Source organism: Lathyrus oleraceus, chromosome 5, assembly GCF_024323335.1.
Source record: "Lathyrus oleraceus cultivar Zhongwan6 chromosome 5, CAAS_Psat_ZW6_1.0, whole genome shotgun sequence".
NCBI lineage: Eukaryota > Viridiplantae > Streptophyta > Magnoliopsida > Fabales > Fabaceae > Lathyrus > Lathyrus oleraceus.
Window position 1 is genome coordinate 76,140,393 of NC_066583.1, and position 12,113 is coordinate 76,152,505.

At 30.2% G+C, this 12,113-nt stretch overlaps 1 protein-coding gene and 2 pseudogenes across 1 annotated transcript; all 3 read left to right on the plus strand.

The window, feature by feature from the left end:
- Positions 1–4,011: 4,011 nt before the first annotated feature.
- Positions 4,012–6,549, plus strand: LOC127084499 (glycosyltransferase BC10). The gene is made up of 10 exons (XM_051024962.1): positions 4,012–4,486; positions 4,699–4,797; positions 4,883–4,983; positions 5,074–5,145; positions 5,264–5,354; positions 5,438–5,518; positions 5,735–5,797; positions 5,887–6,009; positions 6,095–6,133; positions 6,211–6,549. Exons 1-10 carry the CDS (start codon positions 4,136–4,138, stop codon positions 6,337–6,339), a joined length of 1,149 nt encoding a protein of 382 aa, XP_050880919.1. The 5' UTR covers positions 4,012–4,135; the 3' UTR covers positions 6,340–6,549.
- Positions 6,550–7,936: 1,387 nt separating this feature from the next.
- LOC127078821 (glycosyltransferase BC10-like) lies at positions 7,937–10,084 on the plus strand (annotated as a pseudogene).
- Positions 10,085–10,691: 607 nt separating this feature from the next.
- LOC127078823 (glycosyltransferase BC10-like) overlaps positions 10,692–12,113 on the plus strand; it is a 43,255-nt pseudogene continuing 41,833 nt past the window's right edge.

The window sequence follows — 12,113 nt, forward strand, 5'->3', positions numbered from 1 at the left end:
GTTTAGCAACATTGTAGATTTTATTGTTGGATGAGAAATAACTAAGAAGTGAAATTCACAACTGTATGTCATGAAATGAAGTAGCCTGTAACATAGGATGGAAATTAGATTATTTCATATGCTTTGCAGAGAACAAAATTGATGACACCTTGCATATGGAATGGATCAAAACATCCATGTTATTTATTTTCCAAGAAGTTTTATCCAAAGGCCTTGGATAGGTTGATGTATTTTTTCTATAAGACTACTACAGTTTTAACTATTTTTGCTTCATCGTCCTTTTTCGATAATCAACAGCTTATGATTATGATCCTTAGCCTCACTTTGGCTATTCAACATAACAATAGTCCCACAATCTATAAGTAATTGGATGAAGTTCTATGGGGAGACAAAGAAACATTGTGGATTCATTCAAACATTTCAATTGTTTTGACCTTGAAAGATGAATAGTTTGATGTTCTTATTTTACATTTTAGTGATTATTTGTTTAACAACATTGACGATTTTTGTGTTGGATTGGAAATAACTAAGAAGGGAAATTCACAATCGTATGTCATGAAATGAAGTAGCCGGTAACATAGGATGGGAATTAGATTATTTCATATACTTCATAGAGAACAATATTGATGATACCTTGCATGTTAAATGGATCAAAGCAACCATGTTATTTATTTTCCAGGAAGTTTTATCCAAATGCCTTGGATAGATTGATATACCTTTTCTATAATACTACTACAATTTAAACTATTTTCGATTCATCATCCTTTTTCGATAATAATAAACTTATAATTATGATCCTTATCCTCACTTTGGCTCTTGCACATAACATTTGTCCCACAATCTAGAAGAAATTGGATAAATTGCTATAGGGAGACAAAGAAACATGGTGGATTCATTCAAACATTTCAATTGGTTAACTTTGAAAGATAAATATTTTGATGTTCTTACTTTAAATTTTAGTGATTATATGTTTAACAACATTGTCAATTATTGTGTTGGATGGGAAATAACTAATAAGTGAAATTCAGAATTGTATGTCATGAAATGAAGTAACCTGTAACATAGAATGGAAATTAGATTATTTCATATGCTTTGCAGAGAATAATATTGAAAATACATTGCATGTGGAATGATTCAAAGCATTCATGTTATTTATTTTCCAGGAATTTTTATCCATATGCCTTTGATAGATTGATGTATTTTTTCTATAATACTACTACAATTTAAACTATTTTTGATTCGTCGTCCTTTTTTCGATAATCAACAACTTACGATTATGATCCTTAGCGTCACTTTTCCTCTTGCACATAACATTAGTTCCACAATCCAAAAGCAGTTGGATAAAGTTCTATGGGGAGACGAAGTAACATTGTGGATTCATTCAAACATTTCAATTGTCTTGACCTTGAAAGATGAACAGTTTGATGTTCTTATTTTACATTTTTGCGATAATTTGTTTAGCAACATTATAGATTTAATTGTTGGATGAGAAACAACTAAGAAGTGAAATTCACAACTGTATGTCATGAAATTAAGTAGCCTGTAACATAGGATGGAAATTAGATTATTTCATATGCTTTGCAGAGAACAATATTGATGACACGTTGCATGTGGAATGGATCAAAACATCCATGTTATTTAATTGCCAAGAAGTTTTATCCAAATGCCTTGGATAGATTGATATATTTTTTTCTATAATACTACTAAAATTTTAACTATTTTTGATTCATCGTCCTTTTTCGATAATCAACAGCTTATGATTATGATCCTTAGCCTCACTTTGGATCTTCAACATAACATTAGTCCCTCAATCCATAAGTAATTGGATAAAGTTCTATGGGAAAACAAAGAAACATTGTGGATTCGTTCAAACATTTCAATTGTTTTGACATTGAAATATGAATAGTTGTATTTTCTTATTTTACATTTTAGTGATTATTTGTTTAGCAACGTTGTCGATTTTTGTGTTGGATGGGAAATAACTAAGAAGGGAAGTTCACAATTGTATGTCATGAAATGAAGTAGCCGGTAACATAGGATGGAAATTAGATTATTTCATATGCTTTGTAGAGAACAATATTGATGACACCTTGCATGTGAAATGGATCAAAGAACCATGTTATTTGTTTTCCAGGATGTTTATTCAAAATTCCTTGGATAGATTGATATACTTTTTCTATAATACTACTACAATTTAAACTATTTTTGATTCATCATCCTTTCTCGATAATAAACAACTTATAATTATGATCCTTAGCCTCACTTTGGCTCTTGCACATAACATTTGTCCTACAATCCATAAGAAATTGGATAAATTTCTATGGGGAGACAAAGAAACATGGTGGATTCATTCAAACATTTCAATTGTTTTGACCTTGAAAGATAAATAGTTTGATGTTCTTATTTTACATTTTAGTGATTATATGTTTAACATTGTCGATTTTTGTGTTGGATGGGAAATAACTAAGAAGTGAAATTCATAATTGCATGTCATGAAATGAAGTAACCGGTAACATAGAATGGAAATTAGATTATTTCATATGCTTTGCAGAGAATAGTATTGATGACACATTGCATTTGGAATGATTCAAAGAAGTCATGTTATTTATTTGCCAAGAAGTTTTATCCATATGCCTTGGATAGATTGATGTATTTTTTCTCTAATACTACAACAATTTAAACTATTTTTGATTCGTCGTCCTTTTTTCGATAATCAACAACTTATGATTATAATCCTTTGCCTCACTTTCCCTCTTGCACATAACATTAGTTCCACAATCCATAATAAAGTCCTATGGGGAGACAAAGAAACATTATGGATTCATTCAAACATTTCAATTATTTTGACCTTGAAAGATGAATAGTTTGATGTTCTTATTTTACATTTTTGTGATTATTTGTTTAGCAACATTGTCGATTTTTGTGTTGGATGAGAAATAACTAAGAAGTGAAATTCACAATTGTATGTCATGAAATGAAGTAGCCAGTAACATAGGATGGAAATTAGATTATTTCATATGCTTTGCAGAGAATAATATTGATGACACCTTGGATGTGGATCGGATCAAAGCAACCATGTTATTTATTTGCCAGGTATTTGTATCCAGATGCCTTGGATAGATTGTTGTACTTTTTCTATAATACAACTACGATTTAAACTATTTTCGATTCATCGTCCTTTTTTGATAATCAACAGCTTATAATTATGATCCTTATCCTTACTTTGGCTCTTGCACATAACATTTGTCCCACAATCCATAAGCAATTGGATAAAGTTCTATGGGGAGACAAAAAAACATTGTGGATTCATTCAAATATTTCAATTGTTTTGACCTTGAAATATGAATAGTTTGATGTTCTTATTTTACATTTTAGTGATTATTTATTTAGCAGCATTGTCTATTTTTATGTTGGGTGAGAAATAACTATGAAGTGAAATTCACAATTGTATATCATGAAATGAAGTAACCGGTAACATAGGATGAAAATTAGATTATTTGATCATGCAAATTCTTACATGATTGATTATGAGTAACTTTTTTTAATATTAATTCAGAGTTTTTTATCATTTAAATTCATGCTTCTTCAAATTAGCATCCTTAAAAACTTAGATCTTATTTATATAAATAAATGAATATGAAATATGCATTGACACTTGTCAACTAATAAATGTGTATCCCATCAAATTATCCCTACATTTTTAAAATACTAAAACAATATTGTTAAGTGATAATTTTTTATTGGACGACGGTATAAAATTATTTTACAATGTATGTAAGTAATAATTACTGAATAACAAACTTTCAAAAAATATATATTAACAAGGATGAAATTCTTCCATCTATAATTAGATTTATTTGACGTGTATGGAAATATTTGGAAACCATAAAAAAACATTTAGAGAAAATTGATCAATATGTATTAAAGACAGTTGGGTGTTTGAGTGAGGTGGCAAGAACTCCGTAGTTTACATAAATCTCATAAATTTGTTGGCTACATGATTCTCATTAGTTATTCATTATTACTCTCCCTCATTATAGTATTATTGCATTTGCATCGCCATAGATCAATGTTTAAGAAATTACTCGTTGTTATTCTTATTCTAATCAATGAATGAATCGTGATTCATGTTTCAATGATGATAGGATTAAGAAAATACACAACAAAGAGACCTCCCACATTGATTCTTACATTTTCTGTTATTTTTTTTGTTATAATTGTTACTGCTTACATCTATTCTACACCAACAACACCACAACGTCCTGAAAAATGTAGTTTTTATTCGTCTGAAGGTTGTCGCACGCGCGATCTATTTCCAAATACTCAATTTTCTCGAGAATTAACCGATCAAGAGATCGAATCTCGTGTAGTTGTTAAAGATTTACTCAACTTTGTTCCTCTTCAAACTACAACACCTAAAGTTGCGTTCATGTTCATGACTCCCGGTTCATTGCCTTTCGAAAAACTCTGGCACCTCTTCTTTCAAGTAAGCCTTTATATTTTATCTCTTATTTAATGTTATGATATGAATCACTCAATCAGACACTGAATTCAATTTAGATGATTGAATATAAGACGTATATCGTCTGTTGTGATGTGTCATATACTAGACATGTCTTTAATTAGAAATATAATAAAAATTCATGTAACAGAAATTGAATTCATTGAAATTTCATCTTTAATCATACCAAAATGCAGGGACATGAAGGAAAATTTTCAGTTTATGTACATGCATCCAAGGAAAAACCAAGACATATCAGCAAATATTTTATTGGTCGAGAAATTCACAGCGAACCGGTACGTATGATGGCGTACATGATACTCTTAGGCATGACATATTTATTTTTTAACATAATAATAACTTATCTAAATTTTCATAAAGGTGAGTTGGGGGAGTTTTGCGATGGTTGAAGCAGAAAGAAGACTTTTGGCAAACGCGCTTTTAGACCCTGATAATCACCATTTTGTATTGTTGTCCGACAGGTAATTTTTCTTATCTGGTTTATCTTTCGTGTAAACTCGTGTTTGGTCTGGGGATTTGATCTTATTCAATGAGACCTTTTTTTGTTTCAGTTGTGTACCTATACGTCACTTCGAATTTGTCTACAGCTACTTAATGTATACAAATGTGAGCTTCATCGAATGGTAAGACGTTATGATATATATACATAATTACATATACAAAGAATTCATATTTGTTCAGTGGAAATTCTGATTAAATTCTTCTTCTTTCACCTAATTAAACTTCCACTGAAATAAAAAGCTTTCTCGATCCCGGTCCTCATGGAAATGGAAGATTTATAAAGTATATGTTGCCTGAAGTAGAGCTAAAGGATTTCCGAAAGGGTTCGCAGGTATGACTTATGTCGTAGAAATTTAGGAATCAATTGAAACTTCTTGTGGCATGTAGTTAGTTTGGATTGTGTTTGTTCTGCAGTGGTTTACAATGAAGCGGCAACACGCTATTATAGTTATCGCAGACAGTCTCTATTACACAAAATTCAAGTATCACTGCAGGGTACTTCCATGTTACTTATAAGTTATAATCACTTTATTCAGGCTTTTGCTGATTTGAAAGTATGTTACTCTTGTTAAATATGTTCATTAATCAATGAACAAAGAGATTTAATAGATTTCTTGTTAAACAATTTACAAAAGCAACACTAGTAGTTTTTCTTTCTTTCATTCTAATCACAAATCCTTAATGAGTTTACATGTTTTTAAACTTCCACAGCCAAATATGGAGGGCGGACGCAACTGTTACTCAGACGAGCATTATTTACCGACCCTTTTCCATGTCAGTGTACAATGTTCATCACTTTGATCTCTTCTAAATGGAAACAACATTCCGCTCCTTTGTTGCTAACTTACTCGTTATACATTTAGATGCTTGATCCAGGTGGAATTTCAAATTGGTCGGTAACATACGTTGATTGGTCAGAAGGAAAATGGCATCCGAGAACATTCGCTGGTCGAGATGTTAATTATGATGTCCTTAAAGCCTTAACCGTATGCGATTCAAACTAAACATTCATTATCAATTCACCTTTTTTTCCTTCTACTATTATGACATATTTTCATTCATTCACTGCAGTCCTTTGATCAAAGTCCACATATTACAAGTGAACTAAAGGTATAAATGATGAAAAAATCTTCAACATAATGATACTAAATTATGTTTTTGAATTGCGAATTTCATATGCTTTGCAGAGAACAATATTGATGACACCTTGCATGTGGAATGGATCAAAGCAACCATGTTATTTATTTGCCAGGAAGTTTTATCCCGATGCCTTGGAAAGATTGATGTACTTTTTCTATAATACTACTACAATTTAAACTATTTTCAATTCATCGTCCTTTTTCGATAATCAACAGCTTATGATTATGATCCTTAGCCTCACTTTGACTCTTGAACATAACATTAGTCCCACAATCCATAAGCAATTGGATAAAGTTCTATGGGGAGACAAGGAAACATTGTGGATTCATTCAAACATTTCAGTTGTTTTGACCTTGAAAGATGAATAGTTTGATGTTCTTATTTTACATTTTAGTGATTATTTATTTAGAAACATTGTCGATTTTTATGTTGGATGAGAAATAACTAAGAAGGAAAATTCACAATTGTATGTCATGAAATGAATTAACTATTAACATAGGATGGAAATTAGATTATTTCATACGCTTTGCAGAGAACAATATTGATGACACCTTGCATGTGAAATGGATCAAAGCAGCCAAGTTATTTATTTGCCAGGAAGTTTTGTCCAGATGCCTTGGATAGATTGATATACTTTTTCTATAATACTACTATAATTTAAACTATTTTTGATTCATCGTCATTTTTCAAAAATCAACAACTTATGATTATGATCATTCGCCTCACTTTGGCTCTTGCACATAACATTAGTCCCACAATCCATAAGCAATTGGATAAAGTTCTATGGGGAGACAAAGAAGCATTGTGGATTCATTCAAACATTTCAATTGTTTTTACCTTGAAAGATAAATAGTTTGTTGTTCTTATTTTACATTTTAGTGATTATTTGCTTAGCAACATTGTCGATTTTTGTGTTGGATGGGTAATAACTAAGAAGTGAAATTCACAATTTTATGTCAAGAAATTAAGTAGCCGGTAACATAGAATGGAAATTAAATTATTTGATCATGCAAATACGTACATGATTGATTATGAGTAACTTTTTCTTAATATTAATTCAGAGCTTTTTATCATTTAAGTTCATGCTTCTTCAAATTAACATCCTTAAATACTTAGGTCTTATTTTTATAAATAAAAGATGATGAAATATGCATTGACACTTGTCAACTAATAAATGTGTATCCCACCAAATTATCCCTACATTTTTAAAATACTAATATAATATTGTTAAGTGGTATTTTTTTTATTAGACGACGGTATAAAATTATTTTACAATTTATATCCATTAACATCTATAAATAATAATTATTCTAGGACAAGCTTTCAAAAAATGTATATTAACAAGGATAAAATGATTCCATCTATAGTTAAATTTATTTGACGTGTATGGAAATATTTGGCAACCATAAAAAAACATTTAGAGAAAAAATGATCAATATATATTGAAGACAGTTGGGCTTTTGAGTGAGGTGGCAAGAACTTCTTAGTTTACATAAATCTCATAACTTTTGTTGGGTACATGATTCTGATTAATTATTCATTATTACTCTCTCACACTATAGTATTATTGCATTTGCATTGCCATAGATCAATGTTTAAGAAATTACACATTGTTATTCTTATTCAAATCAATGGATGAATCGTGATTCATGTTTCAATGACGATAGGGTTAAGAAAATAAATAACAAATAGACATTCTACATTGATCCTTATATTTTTTTTTTTGCTATGATTGTTATTGCTTACATCTATTCTACACCAACAACATCATAACGTCTCGAAAAATATAGTTTTTATTCGTCTGATGGTTGTCGCATGCGCGGTCTGTTTCCAAATACTCAATTTTATTGAGAATTAATCAATCAAGAGATCGAATCTCGTGTTGTTGTTAAAGATTTACTCAACTTTGTTCCTCTTCAAACTACAACACCTAAAGTTGCGTTCATGTTCATGACTCCCGGTTCATTGCCTTTCGAGAAACTCTGGCACCTCTTCTTTCAAGTAAGCCTTTACATTTTCTCTCTTATTTAATGTTATGATATGAATCACTTAATCAGACACTGAATTAAATTCAGATGATTGAATATAAGTGGTTTATCGTCTGTTGTGACGTGTCATATACAAGACACGTCTTTGATTAGAAATATAATAGAAGTTCATGTAACAGAAATTGAATTCATTCCAATTTGATCTTTACTCATACCAAAATGCAGGGCCATGAAGGAAAATTTCCAGTTTACGTACATGCATCCAAGGAAAAACCAAGATATATCAAAATGTCATTTCTTGGTTGAGAAATTCACAGCGAACCAGTATGTATGATGGCGTACATGATACTCTTAGGCATGACATATTTATCTATTAACATAATACTAACTGGTCTAAATTTTCATAAAGGTGAGTTGGGGGATTTTTGCGATAATTGAAGCCGAAAGAAGACTTTTGGCAAACACGCTTTTAGACCCTGATAATCAACATTATCTATTGTTGTCCAACGGGTATATTTTCTTATTTGGTTTATCTTTCGTGTAAAGTCGTGTTTGTTTTGAGGATTTGATCTTATCCAATAACACCTTTTTCTTTCAGTTGTGTACCTATACGTTACTTCGAATTCGTCTACAGCTACTTAATGTATACAAATGTGACCTTCATCAAATGGTAAGACATTATATATATATATATATATATATATATATATATATATATATATATATATATATATATATATATATATATATATATATATATATATATATATATATATATATATATATACATGATTACATATACAAAGAATTCATATTTGTTCAGTGGAAATTCAGATTAAATTCTTCTTCTTTCACCTAATTAAACTTCCACTGAAATAAAAAGCTTTCTTGTTCCCGGTCCTCATGGAAATGGAAGATTTATAAAGTATATGTTGCTTGAAGTAGAACCGAAGGATTTCTGAAAGGGTTCGCAGGTATGACTTATGTCCTAGAAATTTAGGAATCAATTGAAACTTCTTGTGGTATGTGGTTTACAATGAAGCGGCAACACGCTATTATCGTTATCGCAGACATTCTCTATTACACAAAATCCAAGTATCACTGCAGGGTACTTCCATGTTACTTATAAGTTATAATCCCTTTATTCATGCTTTTGCTGATTTGAAGGTATGTTACTCTTGTTAAATATGTTCATTAATCAATGAACATAGAGATTTAATAAATTTCTTGTTAAACAATTTACAAAAGCATCACTAGTAGTTTTTTTTCTTCCATTCTAACCACAAATCCTTAATGAGTTTACATGTTTTTGAACTTCTACATCCAAATAGGGAGGGCGGACCCAACTGTTACTCGGAGGAGCATTATTTACCGACCTTTTTCCATGTCAGTGTATAATGTTCATCATTCTGATCTCTTCTTAATGGCAACAACGTTCCTCTCCTTCGTTGCTAAGTTACTCGTTATACATTTAGATGCATGATCCAGGTGAAATTTCATATTGGTCGGTAACATACGTTGATTGGTCAGAAGGAAAATGGCATTCGAGAACATTCGTTGGTCGAGATGTTAATTATGACATCCTCAAAGCCTTAACCGTATGACATTCAAACTAAACATTCCTTACCAATTCACCTTTTTTTTCCTTCTATTATTATGACATAATTTCATTCATTCACTGCAGTACTTTGATGAAAGTCCACGTATTACAAGTGAACTAAATGTATAAATGATTGAAAAAATATTCAACATAATGATACTAAATTATGTTTTTGAATTGCGAATTTCATAAGCTTTGCAGAGAACAATATTGATGACACCATGCATGTGGAATGGATCAAAGCAACCATGTTATTTATTTTCCAGGAAGTTTTATCCAGATGCCTTGGATAGATTTTTGATGTACTTTTTCTATAATACTACTACAATTTAAACTATTTTCGATTCGTCGTCCTTTTTCGATAATCAACAGCTTATGATTATGATCCTTAGCCTCACTTTGGCTCTTGCACATAACATTAGTCCCAAAATCCAGAAGCAATTGGATAAAGTTCTATGGGGAGACAAAGAAACATTATGGATTCATTCAAACATTTCAATTGTTTAGACCTTGAAATATGAATAGTTTCATGTTCTTATTTTACACTTTAGTGATTATTTGTTTAGAAACATACTCGATTTTTGTGTTGGATGGGAAATAACTAAGAAGGGAAATTAACAATTGTATGTCATGAAATGAATTAGCTGGTAACATAGGATGGAAATTAGATTACTTCATAAGCTTTGCAGATTACAATATTGATGACACCTTGCATGTGAAATGGATCAAAGCAGCCATGTTACTTATTTTCCAAGAGATTTTATCAAGATGCCTTGGATAGATTGATATACTTTTTCTATAATACTACTACAATTTAAACTATTTTCGATTTGTTATCCTTTTTTGATGATCAACAAATTATGATTATGATCCTTTGCCTTACTTTGGCTCTTGCACATAACACTAGTCCCACAATTCAAAAGCAACTGGATAAAGTTCTATGGGGAGACAAAGAAGTATTGTGGATTCATTCAAACATTTCAATTGTTTTAACCTTGAAAGATGAATAGTTTGATGTTCTTATTTTACATTTTAGTGATTATTTGTTTAACAACATTGTCGATTTTTGTGTTGGATGGAAAATAACTAAGATGTGAAAATCACAATTGTATGTCATGAAATGATGTAGTCGGTAACGTAGGATGGAAATTAAATTATTTGATCATGCAAAGACATACATGATTTATTATGAGTAACTTTTTTTAATATTAATCTAGATCTTTTTATCATTTAAATTCATGCTTCTTCAAATTAACATCCTTAAAAACTTAGATCTTATTTTTATAAATAAAACAACATGAAATATGCATTTACACTTGTCAACTAATACATGTGTATCCCACCAAATTATCCCTACATTTTAAAAATAATAATATAATATTGTTAACTGGTAATTTTTAATTAAACGATGATATAAAATTATTTTACAATGTGTATCCATTAAACTCTATAAATAATAATTATTGTATGACAAGCTTTCAAAAAATGTATATTAACAAGGATAAAATGATTCCATCAATAATTAGATTTATTTGACGTGTATGGAAATATTTGGCACCCATAAAAAACATTTAGAGAAAAAATGATCAATATGTATTAAAGACAGCTGGGCGTTTGAGTGAGGTGGCAAGAACTTCGTAGTTTACATAAATATCATAACTTTGTTGGTTACATAATTCTGATTAGTTATTTGCTATTACTCTCTCACACTATAGTATTATTGCATTTGCATTGCCATAGATCAATGTTTAAAAAATTACTCATTGTTATTCTTATTTTAATCAATGGATGAATCGTGATTCATGTTTCAATGATGATAGGCTTAAGAAAATACACAACAAAGAGACCTTCCACATTGTTCCTTACATTTTTTGTTGTTTGTTTTTATATGATTGTTATTGCTTACATCTATTCTACACTAACAACACCACAAGTCCCAAAAAATGTAGTTTTTATTTGTCTGATGGTTGTCGCATGCGTGATCTGTTTCCAAATACTCAATTTTATTGAGAATTAACCGATCAAAAGATTGAATCTCGTGTTGTTATAAAGATTTACTCAACTTTGTTCCTCTTCAAACTACAACACCTAAAGTTGCGTTCATGTGCATGACTCCCGATTCATTGCCTTTCGTGAAACTCTTGCACCTCTTCTTTCAATTAAGCCTTTACATTTTCTATCTTATTTAATTATATGATATGAATCACTCAATCAGACACTGAATTTAATTCAGATGATTGAATATAAGTCGTCTATCATCTGTTGTGACGTGTCATATACCAGACACGTCTTTGATTAGAAATGTAATAGAAATTCATGTAAAAGAAATTTAATTCATTCCAATTTAATATTTACTCATACC